The sequence below is a fragment of the Lampetra fluviatilis genome, chromosome 64, assembly GCF_964198595.1.
Source record: "Lampetra fluviatilis chromosome 64, kcLamFluv1.1, whole genome shotgun sequence".
NCBI classification, from domain to species: domain Eukaryota; kingdom Metazoa; phylum Chordata; class Hyperoartia; order Petromyzontiformes; family Petromyzontidae; genus Lampetra; species Lampetra fluviatilis.
In genome coordinates this window covers 6,040,044-6,058,826 of record NC_136338.1, presented here as the reverse complement: position 1 = coordinate 6,058,826, position 18,783 = coordinate 6,040,044, and the positions used below count along the sequence as shown (strand labels likewise).

Sequence of the window (18,783 nt, the reverse complement as noted above, 5' to 3'; positions counted from 1 at the left end):
TCGGTTTATCTCTGTCTCACTCTCCGTGTTTCTCTCTGTTTCTCTCATTCTCTGATTTGCTCTGTCTCACTCTCTGTTTCTCTCTATCTCTGTTTATATCATTCTCTGTCTATCTCTGTCTCACTCTGTGTGTCTCTCTTTATCTCTCTTCTGTTTCGCTCTGTCTCTCTCTGAGTCTCGTTCTCTGTTTTGCTCTGCTTCTCTCTCTCTCTCTCTGTGTCTCTTTCTCTATGTTTCTCCCATTCTCTGTCTCTGTTTATCTGTCCATCTCTGTGTCTCTCTGTCTCTCTCCTTCTCTGTAGCTCTCTGCCTCACTCGTTGTGTATCTCTCTGTCTCTGTTTCTATCTGTCGTTGTCCGTATCTCTTTCTCTCTTTCACGACCTGTATCTCTCTTTGGCTGTTTCTGTCTCACCGCGTCTCTGCCTCTCAGTGTCTCTCTCTCTCCATCTCTCTCCATCTCTCTCTCACTTATTCGAATGCTGGGGGGCCGGAAAAAGGACTTTGCAACGGCGTGAACGTCGCCCTCCTTGTCACCTTGTCACGTGCTCGCTCGTTGGGCGTGGCCTGCGCGACGACGACCACCACCACGTGACGTGTTTGTGTCGTGCGTGACGTGTTCAGCGCCACGTGTCGCAGTGCATTGCTTTTTTGTGTTTGGTTATTTTGCTGCTGGTGACTTTGTGTTTCGTATCGAAATCGGCTCCAGTGTCGTTGCTGCTGGCAGCAATGAAAGTGGTTTAAAAGTCAAAAGTCTCTCTCCATCTCTCTGTCCTTCTCTGTCTCCCTGCCTCTCTCCATCTCTGTTTCTCTCCTCGTCTCTCCCCCTCTCTCTTCATCTTTCTCTCCATCTCCCTCCATCTCTCTCTCCCCGTCTCACTCTCTCTTTTTTAAAAATAACTTTCCTTTATGTAAACCCCCACCTCTCGCTCACTCTCTCGCTCACTCACTCTCTTGCTCACTCTCTCGCTCACTCTCTCGCTCGCTCTCTCGCTCACTCTCTCGCTCACCATCTCGCTCACTCTCTCGCTCACTCTCTCGCTCACTCTCTCGCTCACTCTCTCGCTCACTCTCTCGCTCACTCTCTCGGTCACTCTCTCGCTCGCTCACTCTCTTGCTCACTCTCTCGCTCACTCGCTCGCTCTCTCGCTCACTCTCTCGCTCACTCTCTCGGTCACTCTCTCGCTCACTCTCTCGCTCACTCTCTCGCTCACTCTCTCGCTCACTCTCTCGCTCGCTCACTCTCTTGCTCACTCTCTCGCTCACTCTCTCGCTCGCTCTCTCGCTCACTCTCTCGCTCACTCTCTCGGTCACTCTCTCGCTCACTCTCTCGCTCACTCTCTCGCTCACTCTCTCGCTCACTCTCTCGCTCGCTCTCTCGCTCGCTCTCTCGCTCGCTCTCTCGCTCGCTCTCTCGCTCGCTCTCTCGCTCGCTCTCTCGCTCACTCTCTCGGTCACTCTCTCGCTCACTCTTTCGCTCACTCTCTCGCTCACTCTCTCACTCACTCTCTCGCTCATTCTCTCGCTCACTCTCTCGCTCGCTCTCTCGCTCACTCTCTCGGTCACTCTCTCGCTCACTCTTTCGCTCACTCTCTCGCTCACTCTCTCACTCACTCTCTCGCTCACTCTCTCGCTCACTCTCTCGCTCGCTCTCTCGCTCTCTCTCGTTCTGCACGGCCTCCGACGGGTAGCTCATAACTTGGCGTGGGTCAGCCGCGCATGGCGGAACTCCGGCCCACACATCCTGGCTCCGACCAGAGCGCGGAAGATGCCCAGGCTGCTGGCCGGACGTTTCCCCTCCAGGGCCACCTTCCTCACCCTGTAAATGGCGAGCTTGTCACTCTCTCTCCGTCTCTCCATCTCTCCATCTCTCTCTGGACAGAGCGATGATCTCCTTCACGGACGACCCACGCGTCTACGAGTGGAAGGGCTACGTCTACGCCGTGGTGCTCCTGATCACGGCGCTGCTGCAGTCCGTGCTGCAGCAGCAGTACTTCCTGCGCTGCTTCCTCATCGGAATGCGCGTGCGCTCCGCCACCATCGGACTCGTCTACCAGAAGGTATCCCCCCCACCACTGCTGCCACTCACCACACTATCACTCCCCCCCCCACTCACCTCGCCACACCCACTCACAACGCCATGCTCCCCAATCTATTCCCCCCCACCATTCACCTTGCCCCAGAACCCTATCCCCCCCCCCATCACCCTATCTACCCACCCCCATATCCTCAACCCATTCACATCGCCCCCCCCCTACTCTATCAACTCACCCACCCATCCACTAACCCATCCACCCACCACTCAGCTACCTATGTATGTTGAAGGTATTTTGCACCACACGTAGAAAAACTACTAACTCATTCACCCACCCATCTACTCATCCACCCACTAACCAACCTACCCACCCACCTACCACTCATCCACCTATGTATGTTGAACTTATTTCACACCATACATAGACAACCTTACCAACTCACCCACCCACCCAACAACTCCTTCACCCACCAAATCAACTAGCCCACCCACCAACTCACCCACCCCATAAACTCAACCACCCACCCACTAACCCACCCACCACTCATCCACCTACTAACTTACCCACCCACCCCATCAACTCAACCACCCACCCATTCACCCACCCACCACTCATCCACCTACTAACTCACCCACTCACCCACTCACCCACCCACTAACCCACCCACCAACTCACACACCCCATCAACTCAACCACCCACCCACTAACTCACCCACCACTCATCCACCTACTAACTCACCCACTCACCCCATCAACTCAACCACCCACCACTCATCCACCTACTAACCCAACCACTCACCCACCCACTAACCCACCCACCCACTCACCCACCCCATAATCTCAACCACCCACCCACTCACCCACCCACCCACTCATCCACCTACTAACTCACCCACCCACCCACTCAACCACCCACTAACCCATCCACCCACTCACCCACCCACTAACCCACCCACCACTCATCCACCTCCTAACTCACTCACCCACCCACCCACTCAACCACCCACAAACCCATCCACCTACCCACCGCTCATCCACCAATGTATGTTGAACTTCTTTTGCACCGTACGTAGCCAACCTACTCACCCACCCACCAACTCACCCACCCACCAACTCACCCACCAGCTCACACAGACATCCGCCCACCACTCAACAACCTACTAACCCACCCACCCACCTATTCACCCGTCCATCCATATACATTTCCGCGCGTGCGTGCCATTCCGGCCTTCACAGGCGCGGCGACTCGCTACACTAACATCACTTGCCCCGACAGCCTTTTAGAGGCTACACAGTGGGGGGAGATCTTTGTCTTTGTGTACCCCCCCCCACCCCAGGGCCGTATTATCCAATAGACCAGAATAGGCATCGTGCCCTAGGGCGTAACGGAAACGAAAAGGGCCTCACTGTTTGTTTCGGTAAAGTCACGTGGGAATAAAATGAAATAAATTAAATCACGACGTTTCAATCGCAACACAAGCATCCGTCATGAGGCGGAACCGATACAGCAGGACAACTGCTGATTTAGGAGAAAGATCTGCTAACAACAAGAGCTTATACCAGAGGTCGCAAACGGGTTTTGATTCCTTACCCGTACCCATACCCGGCCGCACCAGGGTCACAAATGGGTACCCGTACACGGCCAGGTACGGGTTCCCGTTCCCTACCCGTACCCTACCCGAAATGAGTGACAAACGGTTACTCACCAGTGACTCACGGCCTACCCGTACCCATACCCAGCCGCACCAGGGTCGCAAACGGTTACCCGTACCCGGCCGGGTACGGGTAGCCGGGTATCGGGTAGAGTATGGGTATCGGGTACCCGGTTGCGACCTCTGGCTTATACAGGGTTTTTGGTGGGCTCAACCCCAGGGGTAAGTGGGCGGAGCGAGAGAAGGAAGAAAGGGGGGGAGGCAAGGAGGGAGGGAGAGGGAAGTTGGGCCCAGGTAACAGATGGAAGCTAGAGAGAAGCTGGGCTAGTGATGCTGGTGTGAGAAAATTAGCACGTCAATGGTTCAGGATGCTGCAGCGTTGGCTGCCGCGCTGTGAGACAGGGGGGAGGCGAGGAGTTTGGCACAGGTAATAGATGGAACGTAGAGAGAAGCAGGCTTGGTGATGCTTGTCTGGATCTGGATATGGAAGAGTGTGGATCCCTGCAGTCACGAAAACTTCACATCTAGATCGAAAAGGGCCTACGAATAAAACATTGGCAACAACGTTGTTTGTTGTTGTTTGTTTGTTTGTTGTTGTTGTTGTTGCCGATGAAAATGAAGGGCATCCTTTTGAAAGCGGCGTCGTCCGATGTGACGATTATGGCAACAGAAGCGTTGTTTGAAAAGAATCAAGAAGAATGAGAGGTTTTAAAGCTTTCGTGACTGCAGGGATTCATCTTCTTGGTTCTTTCGGTAAAGTCACGTAGAAGGGAAATAATAAAATAAAATAAACATAATAAAGTAATATAATATAGTAATTTTATTATGTTTGGTTTTTATTATTTTATTATTTCCCTTCTACATGACTTTACCTAAAATAATATAATATAATTATTTAATTATGTTTTATTTTTATCATTTTATTATTTCCCTTCTACGTGACTTTACCGAAAGAATCAAGAAGAATGAGAGGTTTTACCCTTCCTGGCAATAAAACGGGAGCTGTGTTAAGATGATCAAACACCAAATAGATTCAACCTTGTGCCGGGAATCACCTTACTGCATTAACCACACACCGCCCTTGTTGTGAACATGCAAACAAACATTGTTGTGATAACAATAATATAACTATATTGTAATAATACAAACATTGTTGTGATAACAATAATAATAATATACGGGCCTTGTCTTTGCAACTGATTGGCCTACACCAGAAACAGCAGCAGCCATCTTGAGGGCCTCGTCCCCAAAAATGTCTCTGCTTTCCCGTGGCCTTTGTTCAATGCCCCGACCGCTCGTTAGAGGCTACAGGGTGACCGAGATGTCTTTGTCTTTGATGTACCCCCTCCTACCCACCTGCAAACACAACAATAACCTTAGCAGACTGTCGGGGCAAGCGCTGTGAAGGCCGGAACGGTACACGAGGGGGTGGGTGGCCAGCACCACGCCCGACCGCCTTTGTCTCCCCAGTGGCGACGTGTACACACCGCACCAACTACTCATTTGAGGCCGACTCGACCTAGGGGAGGCCCAGCACCGGTTCAGATAATCGTCACTCGGCGTTGGCCGTGAGCGGGAACCGAACCCGGGTCGCCGGCTTCGTAGCGCGGCATCAGCAGCAGCGCTAACCGCTGCGCCACCGCTCCCCCACCCGCACCACCTCCCCGCCGCCAGTCGCTGACCATCTCCAACGGCGCCCGCAAGCGCTGCGCCGCGGGCGAGACGGTGAACCTCATGTCGGCGGACGCGCAGCGCTTCATGGACGTGGCGCCCTTCCTCCACCTGGTGTGGTCGGCGCCGCTGCAGATCGCCCTGTCACTCGCCTTCCTGTGGGCCGAGCTGGGGCCCGCCTCGCTCGCGGGACTCGCCGTCATGGTGCTGGTGGTGCCCGTGAACGCGCTGCTCGCCACGCGCTCGCGTCTGCTGCAGGTGAGCCGCTGCGGGGGACGGGTGGGGTGGTTTTGGGGGGGGGGGCCCGGTGGTTTGGGGGGGGGGGGAGAGCGGAGAGTCATCGGAATCCGAAGAGCTGTGAAGCTGATAATTGGTTTTTTACCCTTCTATCTGGCAACAAGTCATGTTTGCATAGACCACAATACCTGCAGCCATAATGCAAACAAAAAACACAACTCTGATAATGTGCACTGTCCTTGAAGTTGATTGGTCCACACCCGAGACAGCTTTCCTTAGAGCCTAGTCTCACATGGTGTTGGACCAGATGACGCCAAAAGGCACACAACTCAAAGACAACGCACCATCAGAGTATGAGAGCTCGGGGTAAGCATTTACATCATTGGAACCTCATTTGCAAGTAAAAAAAATGATAATTGTTTTTTTACCCTTCTATCTAGCAACAAAACTGACACCTTTTTTACGAGGAGTCATATTTGCATAGACCACAATACCTGCAGTCATAATGCAAACAAAACAACATAACTCTGGTAATGTATGCACTGTCCTTGAAGTTGATTGGTCCACACCCGAGACAGCTTTCCTTAGAGCCTAGTCTCACATGGTGTTGGACCAGATGACGCAGGTATTGTGGTCTATGCAAACGTGACTCCTTGTAAAAAAAGGTGTCAGTTTTGTTGCCAGATGGAAGGGTTAAAAAACCAATTATCATATTTTTTACTGGCAAATGAGGTTCCAATGGTGTAAAAGCTGTGAACCTCTTCGTTGTCAATTCGGGGTAGCGGGTCATCCTTGCCGTTCTCTCTGACATCCACCAACCTCCTAACAAGATCCACAAAACGTCACCAACCCTCGTATAGGGAGGGGGGGTGGGGGTTGGAGATTGGGGGAGGAGAGGGTGGGGGAAGAGTTGAAATCCCAGAGCCCAGATTTGGGTTCTCTGTTTATGATCCACCAACGACCCCATGATGACCCCGCCCGTGGTGACCCCGTGGTGACCCCGTGATGACCCCCGTGATGACCCCGTGACCCTTGCTGCCTTCAGATGCAAAACATGAAGGTGAAAGATGAACGCATCAAGCTGATGAACGAGATCCTGAACGGAATCAAGGTGAGTGACTGTGCGTGTGTGTGTGTGTTAGTGTGTGTGTGTCAGTGTGTGTGTCAGTGTGTGTGTGTGTGTGTCAGTGCGTGTGCGTGTGTGTCAGTGTGTGTGTCAGTGCATGTGTGTGTCAGTGTGTGTGTGTGTCAGTGCATGTGTCAGTGTGTGTGTGTCAGTGTGTGTGTGTCAGTGTGTCCTCACAAGTCCTTGAAATATCTGGGCAAAGTCCCATCAGTGAGCTCCTCCGGCAGGCAAGGCTGCGTTGGCTGGGTCATGTAGCCCGCATGCCCAGCCACCGCATGCCTAAACAGCTTTTGTTCGGCCGGATCGAGGGGGCTAAACGGGCGCGGCACGGGCTAGAGAAGAGATGGAGTGATGTGGTACAGGAGGACGTGGAGCTGAGTGGACTTGCCGATGACTGGTACCAGTGGTGTCAAGATCGGCCTCAGTGGAGGAGGCTCGTGAAGGACGCTACTGGGCAGTTGGAGGCAGTCGCCCTCCAACAACAACGGAGGGCGGAGGAGCGACGCTCACAACAACGAGCGGAGCGCCGGGTGGCTAAAGCACAGCAAGTTGGCACAGTAGGGGGCACAGGTGGTGCATCAGCCAGTCATCTCGGTCATCTCGGTCAGTCGACCCGTGGCACCTGCTGGGTCTGCCCCGTGACCTCCTGCCAGCGGGCGTTCGACACTTCACGTGGCCTCAGGGTGCACATGGCCTGGCACAAGCGTCGTGGTGACGTCACCGCCACTTAGTGGCGAATGGCGGTTGTTGTTGTTGTTGTCAGTGTGTGTGTGTCAGTGTGTGTGTGTCAATGCGTGTGTATGTGTCAGTGCGTGTGTGTGTCAGTGTGTGTGTGTCAGTGCGTGTGTCAGTGTGTGTGCCCGTGTGTGACCGTGTGTGTGCCCGTGTGTGACTCTGTGTGTGCCCGTGTGTGACTGTGCGTGTACCCGTGTGTGACTGTGTGTGTGTGCGTGCCCGTATGTGTGTGCGTGCCTGTGTGTGAATGTGTGTGTGCCCGTGTGTGACTGTGTGTGTGTGCGTGCCAGTATGTGTGTGCGTGCCTGTGTGTGAATGTGTGTGTGCCCGTGCGTGCCCGTGTGTGACTGTGTGTGTGTACCCGTGTGTGTGTGCGTGCCCGTGTGTGACTGTGTGTGTGCCCGCGTGTGACTGTGTGTGACTGTGTGTGTGTGTGACTGTGTGTGTGCCCGCGTGTGTGTGCGTGCCCGTGTGTGTGTGTGCGTGCCCGTGTGTGACTGTGTGTGTGCCCGTGTGTAACTGTGTGTGTGTGACTGTGTGTGACTGTGTGTGTGTGCCCGAGTGTGACTGTGTGTGTGCCCGTGTGTAACTGTGTGTGTGTGACTGTGTGTGACTGTGTGTGTGTGCCCGTGTGTAACTGTGTGTGTGCCCGTGTGTGACTGTGTGTGTAACCGTGTGTGACTGTGTGTGTGACTGTGTGTGACTGCATGTGTGTGCCCGTGCGTGCCCGTGTGTGACTGTGTGTGTGGCCGTGTGTGAATTTATGTGAGTGTGTGTGCCCGTGTGTGACTGTGTGTGACTGTGTGTGTGTGCCCGTGTGTGACTGTGTGTGACTGTGTGTGTGTGTGTGACTGTGTGTGTGACTGTGTGTGACTGTGTGTGTGCCCGTGTGTGACTGTGTGTGTGTGACTGTGTGTGACTGTGTGTGTGCCCGTGTGTGACTGTGTGTGTGCCCGTGTGTGACTGTGTGTGACTGTGTGTGTGTGCCCGTGTGTGACTGTGTGTGACTGTGTGTGTGTGCCCGAGTGTGACTGTGTGTGTGCCCGTGTGTGACTGTGTGTGTGTGACTGGGTGTGACTGTGTGTGTGTGACTGTGTGTGACTGTGTGTGACTGTGTGTGTGCCCGTGTGTGACTGTGTGTGTGTGCCCGTGTGTGACTGTGTGTGTGTGACTGTGTGTGACTGTGTGTGTGTGCCCGTGTGTAACTGTGTGTGTGTGCCCGTGTGTGACTGTGTGTGCGTGTGGGGAGCGGTAGTGTAGTAGGTAGCGCTACGCTGCACTACGATATACAGCGACCCGAGTTCGATTCCCGCTCACGGCCACCACCAGTGATGTTCATCTGAACCGGTCCTGGGCCTCCCCTAGGTCGACTCAGCCTCAAATGAGTACCTAGTGCGCTGTGTAAACATCGCCACTGGGGGAGACAAAGGCGGCCGGGCGTGTTGTTGACCACCCACCCCCTCGTGTGCCGTGCCGGCCTTCATAGGTGCGACTCGCTAACAGCACTTGCCCCTACAGTCTGTTAAGGCATCGGAGCGGTGGCGGAGTGGTTAGCGCACCAGCGCTGTGAACCCGGTGACCCCCCCCCCCCGTCTCAGATCCTGAAGTACTTTGCGTGGGAGCCGTCCTTCGAGGAGATGGTGACGGAGATCCGCGACCGGGAGCTCGGGGTCATGAAGAGCTTCTCCTACCTCACCTCCGTCTCCTTCTTCATCTTCGCGCTCACTCCCTTCCTGGTGGGCTGCCTCACCCGCTCCCTGCCTCTACTCCCTCCCTCTCCCGCTCCCTCCCTCCCTCGTGATGATCGTGATGACGGTGACGACGGTGATCGTGATGACGGTGGTGCTGGTGGTGACGGTGATCGTGACGACGGTGACGACGGTGATCGTGGTGACGGTGATCGTGATGACGGTGACGAGGGTGATCGTGATGACGGTGACGGGGGTGTTCGTGATGACGGTGACGAGGGTGATCGTGATGACGGTGACGAGGGTGTTCGTTATGACGGTGACGAGGGTGATCGTGATGACGGTGACGAGGGTGTTCGTTATGACGGTGACGAGGGTGTTCGTGATGACGGTGACGAGGGTGTTCGTGATGACGGTGACGAGGGTGTTCGTTATGACGGTGACGAGGGTGTTCGTTATGATGGTGACGAGGGTGTTCGTGATGACGGTGACGAGGGTGTTCGTTATGACGGTGACGAGGGTGTTCGTTATGACGGTGACGAGGGTGTTCGTTATGACGGTGACGAGGGTGATCGTGATGACGGTGACGAGGGTGTTCGTGATGACGGTGACGAGGGTGATCGTGATGACGAGGGTGATCGTGATGACGGTGACGAGGGTGTTCGTGATGACGGTGACGAGGGTGTTCGTGATGACGGTGACAGGGGTGATTGTGATGACGGTGACGAGGGTGATCGTGATGACGGTGACAGGGGTGATCGTGATGACGGTGACGAGGGTGTTCGTGATGACGGTGACAGGGGTGATTGTGATGACGGTGACGAGGGTGATCGTGATGACGGTGACAGGGGTGATCGTGATGACGGTGACGAGGGTGATCGTGATGACGGTTACGAGGGTGATCGTGATGACGGTGACGAGGGTGATCGTGATGACGGTGACGAGGGTGATCGTGATGACGGTGACGAGGGTGATCGTGATGACGGTGACGAGGGTGTTCGTGATGACGGTGACGGGGGTGATCGTGATGACGGTGACGAGGGTGATCGTGATGACGGTGACGAGGGTGATCGTGATGACGGTGACGAGGGTGATCGTGATGACGGTGACGAGGGTGATCGTGATGACGGTGACGAGGGTGATCGTGATGACGGTGACGAGGGTGTTCGTGATGACGGTGACGAGGGTGATCGTGATGACGGTGACGAGGGTGTTCGTGATGACGGTGACGAGGGTGATCGTGATGACGGTGACGAGGGTGTTCATGATGACGGTGACGAGGGTGATCGTGATGACGTTGACGAGGGTGTTCGTGATGACGGTGACGAGGGTGTTCGTGATGACGGTGACGAGGGTGTTCGTGATGACGGTGACGAGGGTGTTCGTGATGATGGTGACGAGGGTGTTCGTGATGACGGTGACGAGGGTGTTCGTGATGACGGTGACGACGGTGATCGTGATGACGGTGACGAGGGTGATCGTGATGACGGTGACGAGGGTGATTGTGATGACGGTGACGAGGGTGTTCGTGATGACGGTGATGAGGGTGATCGTGATGACGGTGACGAGGGTGTTCGTGATGACGGTGACGAGGGTGTTCGTGATGACGGTGACGAGGGTGTTCGTGATGACGGTGACGGGGGTGTTCGTGATGACGGTGACGACGGTGATCGTGATGACGGTGACGAGGGTGATCGTGATGACGGTGACGAGAGTGATCGTGATGACGGTGACGAGGGTGATCGTGATGACGGTGACGAGGGTGTTCGTGATGACGGTGACGAGGGTGATCGTGATGACGGTGACAAGGGTGTTCGTGATGACGGTGACGAGGGTGATCGTGATGACGGTGACGAGGGTGTTCGTGGTGACGGTGACGAGGGTGATCGTGATGACGGTGACGAGGGTGATCGTGATGACGGAGACGAGGGTGATCGTGATGACGGTGACGAGGGTGTTCGTGATGACGGTGACGAGGGTGATCGTGATGACGGTGACGAGGGTGTTCGTGATGACGGTGACGAGGGTGTTCGTGATGACGGTGACGAGGGTGTTCGTGATGACGGTGACGAAGGTGTTCGTGATGACGGTGACGAGGGTGTTCGTGATGACGGTGACGAGGGTGTTCGTGATGACGGTGACGAGGGTGTTCGTGATGACGGTGACGAAGGTGTTCGTGATGACGGTGACGAGGGTGTTCGTGATGACGTTGACGAAGGTGTTCGTGATGACGGTGACGAGGGTGTTCGTGATGACGGTGACGAGGGTGATCGTGATGACGGTGACGAAGGTGTTCGTGATGACGGTGACGAGGGTGATCGTGATGACGGTGACGAAGGTGTTCGTGATGACGGTGACGGGGGTGATCGTGATGACGGTGACGAGGGTGTTCGTGATGACGGTGACGAGGGTGATCGTGATGACGGTGACGAGGGTGATCGTGATGACGGTGAAGAGGGTGTTCGTGATGACGGTGACGAGGGTGTTCATGATGACGGTGACGAGGGTGATCGTGATGACGGTGACGAGGGTGATCGTGATGACGGTGACGAGGGTGTTCGTGATGACGGTGACGAGGGTGATCGTGATGATGGTGATGACGATGTTCGTGATGACGGTGACGAGGGTGTTCGTGATGACGGTGACGAGGGTGTTCGTGATGACGGTGACGAGGGTGATTGTGATGACGGTGGTGAGGGTGTTCGTGATGACGGTGACGAGGGTGTTCGTGATGACGGTGACGATGGTGTTCGTGATGACGGTGGCGAGGGTGTTCGTGATGACGGTGACGAGGGTGTTCGTGATGACGGTGACGAGGGTGATCGTGATGACGGTGACGAGGGTGTTCGTGATGACGGTGACGAGGGTGTTCATGATGGCGGTGACGACGATGGTCGTGATGACGGTGACGAGGGTGATCATGATGACGGTGACGAGGGTGGTCGTGATGACGGTGACGAGGGTGATCGAGATGACGGTGACGAGGGTGATCGTGATGACGGTGACGAGGGTGATCGTGATGACGGTGACGAGGGTGTTCGTGATGACGGTGACGAGGGTGTTCGTGATGACGGTGACGAGGGTGATCGTGATGACGGTGACGAGGGTGATCGTGATGACGGTGACGAAGGTGTTCGTGATGACGGTGACGGGGGTGATCGTGATGACGGTTACGAGGGTGTTCGTGATGACGGTGACGAGGGTGATCGTGATGACGGTGACGAGGGTGATCGTGATGATGGTGACGAGGGTGATTGTGATGACGGTGACGAGGGTGATCGTGATGACGGTGACGAGGGTGATCGTGATGACGGTGACGAGGGTGATTGTGATGACGGTGACGAGGGTGATTGTGATGACGGTGACGAGGGTGATCGTGATGACGGTGACGAGGGTGATTGTGATGACGGTGACGAGGGTGATCGTGATGACGGTGACGAGGGTGATCGTGATGACGGTGACGAGGGTGATCGTGATGACGGTGACGAGGGTGATTGTGATGACGGTGACGAGGGTGATCGTGATGACGGTGACGAGGGTGTTCGTGATGACGGTGACGAGGGTGTTCGTGATGACGGTGACGAGGGTGTTCGTGATGACGGTGACGAGGATGTTCGTGATGACGGTGACGAGGGTGTTCGTGATGACGGTGACGAGGGTGTTTGTGATGACGGTGACGAGGGTGATCGTGATGACGGTGACGAGGGTGATCGTGATGACGGTGACGAGGGTGATCGTGATGACGGTGACGAGGGTGTTTGTGATGACGGTGACGAGGGTGATCGTGATGACGGTGACGAGGGTGATCGTGATGACGGTGACGAGGGTGTTCGTGATGACGGTGACGAGGGTGTTCGTGATGACGGTGACGAGGGTGTTCGTGATGACGGTGACGAGGGTGTTCGTGATGACGGTGACGAGGGTGATCGTGATGACGGTGACGAGGGTGATCGTGATGACGGTGACGAGGTTGATCGTGATGACGGTGACGAGGGTGTTTGTGATGACGGTGACGAGGGTGATCGTGATGACGGTGACGAGGGTGATCGTGATGACGGTGACGAGGGTGATTGTGATGACGGTGACGAGGGTGTTCGTGATGACGGTGACGAGGGTGTTCGTGATGACGGTGACGAGGGTGATCGTGATGACGGTAACGAGGGTGTTCGTGATGACGGTGACGAGGGTGTTCGTGATGACGGTGACGAGGGTGATCGTGATGACGGTGACGAGGGTGTTCGTGATGACGGTGACGAGGGTGATCGTGATGACGGTGACGAGGGTGATCGTGATGACGGTGACGTGGGTGTTCGTGATGATGGTGACGAGGGTGATCGTGATGACGGTGACGAGGGTGTTCGTGATGACGGTGACGAGGGTGATCGTGATGACGGTGACGAGGGTGTTCGTGATGACGGTGACGAGGGCGATCGTGATGACGGTGACGAGGGTGATCGTGATGACGGTGACGAGGGTGTTCGTGATGACGGTGACGAGGGTGATCGTGATGATGGTGACGAGGGTGATCGTGATGACGGTGACGAGGGTGTTTGTGATGACGGTGACGAGGGTGATCGTGATGACGGTGGCGAGGGTGATCGTGATGACGGTGACGAGGGTGTTCGTGATGACGGTGACGAGGGTGATCGTGATGACGGTGACGAGGGTGATCGTGATGACGGTGACGAGGGTGATCGTGATGACGGTGACGAGGGTGATCGTGATGACGGTGACGTGGGTGTTCGTGATGATGGTGACGAGGGTGATCCTGATGACGGTGACGAGGGTGTTCGTGATGACGGTGACGAGGGTGATCGTGATGACGGTGACGATGGTGTTCGTGATGACGGTGACGAGGGCGATCGTGATGACGGTGACGAGGGTGATCGTGATGACGGTGACGAGGGTGTTCGTGATGACGGTGACGAGGGTGATCGTGATGATGGTGACGAGGGTGTTCGTGATGATGGTGACGAGGGTGATCGTGATGACGGTGACGAGGGTGTTCGTGATGACGGTGACGAGGGTGATCATGATGACGGTGACGAGGGTGTTCGTGATGACGGTGACGAGGGTGATCGTGATGACGGTGGCGAGGGTGATCGTGATGACGGTGACGAGGGTGTTCGTGATGACGGTGACGAGGGTGATCGTGATGACGGTGACGAGGGTGTTCGTGGTGACGGTGACGAGGGTGTTCGTGATGACGGTGACGAGGGTGATCGTGATGACGGTGACGAGGGTGTTCGTGATGACGGTGACGAGGGTGTTCGTGGTGACGGTGACGAGGGTGTTCGTGATGACGGTGACGAGGGTGATCGTGATGACGGTGACGAGGGTGTTCGTGATGACGGTGACGAGGGTGTTCGTGATGACGGTGACGAGGGTGTTCGTGATGACGTTGACGAGGGTGTTCGTGATGACGGTGACGATGGTGTTCGTGGTGACGGTGACGAGGGTGATCATGGTGACTGTGATCGTGATGACGGTGGTGTTGGTGGTGACGGTGACCGTGATGACGGTGATGAGGGTGTTCGTGATGACGGTGACGATCGTGGTGACGGTGGTGCCGGCGTCGACGGTGACCACGACGACGGTGATGTCAGCATAGACGGTGACCGCGGTGACCGTGACGATGGTAACCACGACGACGGTGACGACGGTAACCACGACGACGGTGGTGCCGGCATCCGCGGTGACGACGGTGACGGTGACGAGGGCGCGTCCCGCTGGCGCCAGGTGTCGCTGGCGAGCTTCGGCGTCTACATCGCCGTGGACGCGAGGCACGTGCTGGACGCCCCGAGGGCGTTCACGTCGCTGGCGCTCTTCAACGTGATGCGCTACCCCATGGCCATGATCCCGCTGCTCATCTCCTTCCTGGTGCAGGTGCGCGCAGAGACGCCGACTCCCTCGCCGGGGCGACGGGAGGTCGTGGGGTCGATCACGACGCCTGGCGATGCATGCCGCTGCTGCTGCTGTGCTTGGAGTCTGAGTCTCACTCTCTCTCTCTCTCTCTCATTGTCATCATCAGTGTGTAGTGTAGTAGTGTATAGTGTAGTAGTGTGTAGTGTATAGTGTAGTAGTGTATGGTGTAGTGTATGGTGTAGTGTACTAGCTCAGCACTAACCGGTTGTGTGGTTGGAGAGTAAACCCACGACGACATTTACAATTCGAGTAGCCGTGACGTGTCGCTGGTATCATCACACGTGGCCAGGCCGCTTCTGAGAAAGAGCTTTCATGGCTCAGTGGGCCACGGTTGGCTACGTATGGCGTGAAAGAAGTCCAACCCACATACGTACACACTAACGTGGTGAAGTCAAAATAAAAAAAAATAGTTTTCATTCCCGAAAAGGACTCAATTGGGATCACACGCAGCACTGAAAGTCCACTCCGCTCCCGTGTAACTGCTGCAGCCACGAAGTGGTACCAACTTTATCGACCCCCAGCAAGATGGGGTGGATGATTGGCCGAGTCAAACCGAACCCCTCCCACGCGGCGACCTGAGTTGGATTCGCCCCGCCGGTCCTGGGCCTTCCCTAGGTCTGCTCAGCCTAAAAAACGAGTACCTGGAGCGATGTGCAAAGCATCAGAGAATGGGGGGTGGGGGGCATGGGGGTGGGGGGTGGGTTGCGTGGGGGGGGGGGTCTGGGGGGAGACAAAGGCGGCCGTGCCTCTCACGAGAGCGCTACTCGCGAGCCACACTTTGCCCCGCCCCCGGTCTGTGGAGGGCCACGTGGGAGACCTGTGCCTCGCTTGTCCAGGCGGGCGTGTCCGTGGGCAGGATGGAGAAATTCCTCATGAACGATGACATCGACGCCTCGTCCATCCAGAAGAACCCAGACCTGGGTGAGTGGAGGCGCACGCCATCACCGTCGTCATTATCACCATCATCGTCATCACCATCATCCTCATCAGTACCATCATCACGATCGTGATCATCATCATAACCATCGTTATCATCATCACCATTGTCATTATTTTCATCACCACCATTGAGTCTACGGGCAGTGTTGAGTCTATGGGTAGTGTTGAGTCTATGGGTAGTGCTGAGTCTATGGGTAGTGTTGAGTCTATGGGTAGCAGTGCTGAGTCTATGGGCAGTGTTGAATCTATGGGTAGTGTTGAGTCTATGGGTAGCAGTGCTGAGTCTATGGGCAGTGTTGAATCTATGGGTAGTGTTGAGTCTATGGGTAGTGTTGAGTCTATGGGCAGTGTTGAGTCTATCGGCAGTGTTGAGTCTATGGGCAGTGTTGAGTCTATGGGCAGTGTTGAGTCTATCGGCAGTGTTGAGTCTATGGGCAGTGTTGAGTCTATGGGTAGCAGTGCAGAGTCTATCGGCGGTGTTGAGTCTATCGGCAGTGTTGAGTCTATGGGTAGCAGTGTTGAGTCTATGGGCAGTGTTGAGTCTATGGGCAGTGTTGAGTCTATGGGTAGCAGTGCTGAGTCTATCGGCGGTGTTGAGTCTATGGGTAGCAGTGCTGAGTCTATCGGCAGTGTTGGGGGGGGGGGGTGATGTCACCTGCCCTGTCCACTGTTTCGTGTTGCGCCTGCAGATTGTGCAATCCGCATCGAGAACGCCTCCTTTGCTTGGGAGAGGGAGGACCCGCAGCCGACGTTGAAAGAGTAAGGGAGCTTCCCCATCCATCCGCCCGTCTCTCCACCTTCCTCCGCGATGATCGCCTCTTTGCCATGCAGGGACAGCCGGCACTGGGGGTGCCCCTAGGCTAGCCTACAGTACACTTGCTATGGCATCCATAGAAAGTGTCCTGAGCTTTCTGTGATTGTTTCAGAGTCCGCGTGTGTGTTTGTGTATCCATTTGTATCCGTTTGTGTGCATGTCGTGTACAGTGCTGTGGGCGCTGTGGTAGTCTGTGACTACCACAGCGGCTACATGGGTGCTCTGGATGGGTGCGATGGGCTGGTAACCCCTCCACCTTCAATAATTACCACCAAACCACGACTGAAATATCTAACTAATAAGCTTGTGCCGGAGGCCCCAGGGGGGACAAGCGTCTATGACGTCTCCTGGCCAAACCCCATTTGGCGGAGCCAGGAGATTGAATCTTTACCCTCGGGGCTCTTCCAGAAACAACGAAAAGCCACTGTGACTGGCCACGTGGAATGTTCGAACGCTCACTGCGGAGGAGAGGCTGCCACTCCTCTGTCGAGAGCTGGACCGGTACCGCCTGGATCTCTGTGGCATTCATGAGGTCCGGTGGACCGGCTCTGGCTCCTGCCACCATGAGGGGTGGACAGTCCTCTACTCGGGGCAGGAGACTGCCAAAAAAGAGGGTGTGGCTCTTCTGAACAAAAATGTGAAGGGGCCGTGGGAGCGTGGCGGTGAGGTTGGGGAAGCTGTAAGCCCCAGGCTACTTTGGGCTCGCCTTCCCATCAACCGGAGGCAAAGAGTGATGGTCGTGGTTACTTATGCCCCCACCGAAGACGAACATCCGTGGAGGGATGCAGGCAAGGCCGATGAGTCAGATGCCTTCTATGACCTCCTGTCACAGGTGCTGGCTAAAGTGGCCCCTCGGGATAGAGTCATCTTGTTGGGTGACTTCAATGCTCGAGTTGGTCATGATGCTGGCACCTGGTCTGGAGTGATTGCAAGGCATGGGCCAGATCAGCTCAATAACAACGGTGGGAGGCTGCTAGATTTTTGTGCAGCCCATGGGCTTGTAATTACCAACACTCTGTTCTGGCATTGGCGCATCCACACAACATCATGGATGCATGCTGGATCCAAGAAAGAACATCTGCTGGACTACATAGTGACACTAGAACCTACCGTGGAGCTGATCTGCCTTCTGACCATCGACTAGTCATCTGTAAGATGCGCCTGCCATTCTTCCACTCCGGTGGTGGGTGTACACCCAGGACCCCATTCCAAACTAAAGTGGCCTGGTCTCAGTTAGCTGATGAAAGTTGCAAGCGAGAATTTCATCATCGCTTGCGGCTGGGGTTGGCATTGTCCCCTACTCCTCCTGATGTCGAGGGTAAATGGGTGAGGTTTAGGACTGTGACTCATGCAGCTGCAATGACTGCTTTGGGTACGCGGTCCAGACCTCCCCAGAGACCCTGGCTGACAGAGGAGGTGTTCAGGATGGTTGAGAAAATGGAACAGGCCCTTCTCTAAGCGTCTACAGCATCCCACGTCAAAGAATGAGAAGGCTTACCGCAGCCTTCGCTCGGAGGTTCGGAGAGCCGTGAGGTGCTGCAAGGATGGGTGGTGGTCGCGGGTTGCTGAGGAGATGGAGTATGTCTCAGTGGCCCGCGATTACAAATCCCTACTTAACTCCATCAAAAATGTAACCTGCAGCGCCACACCTATTACCACCATTATCGGAAAAAACGGTGATCCAATCTTTGCAGATTTAATGAGCATTTCTGTGAGGTCCTGGGGGAGGGGAAATTCCTCATCTAGGAAACATCGTGGCACAAATATTGGAAGAAGTCACCCCTTGTGAGTGGCTGGCTGAAGTGCCATCTGTTGAGGAAGTACCGAAGGCGATCCAGAGTATGAGACCAGGAAATGCACTGGGCAGAGATGACCTTCCAAGTGAAATGCTGAGGGAGGTTGGCGTTTGTGCACAGACTGCCCTACATGACATGATAACAACAGTCTGGACCACTGGACGGG

The 18,783-nt window shown here is 55.4% G+C and overlaps 1 protein-coding gene across 1 annotated transcript in view; it reads left to right on the top strand.

Annotated features, from left to right (window-relative positions):
- LOC144951884 (ATP-binding cassette sub-family C member 2-like) overlaps positions 1 to 18,783 on the top strand; it is a 94,554-nt gene that overhangs the window by 48,240 nt on the left and 27,531 nt on the right. The window contains exons 10-16 of the mRNA XM_078882232.1: positions 1,881 to 2,058; positions 5,361 to 5,615; positions 6,640 to 6,705; positions 9,054 to 9,191; positions 14,883 to 15,029; positions 15,905 to 15,989; positions 16,697 to 16,766. Of these exons, the coding sequence (XP_078738358.1) occupies positions 1,881 to 2,058; positions 5,361 to 5,615; positions 6,640 to 6,705; positions 9,054 to 9,191; positions 14,883 to 15,029; positions 15,905 to 15,989; positions 16,697 to 16,766 (939 nt within the window). The remainder of the gene's footprint in view (positions 1 to 1,880; positions 2,059 to 5,360; positions 5,616 to 6,639; positions 6,706 to 9,053; positions 9,192 to 14,882; positions 15,030 to 15,904; positions 15,990 to 16,696; positions 16,767 to 18,783) is intronic.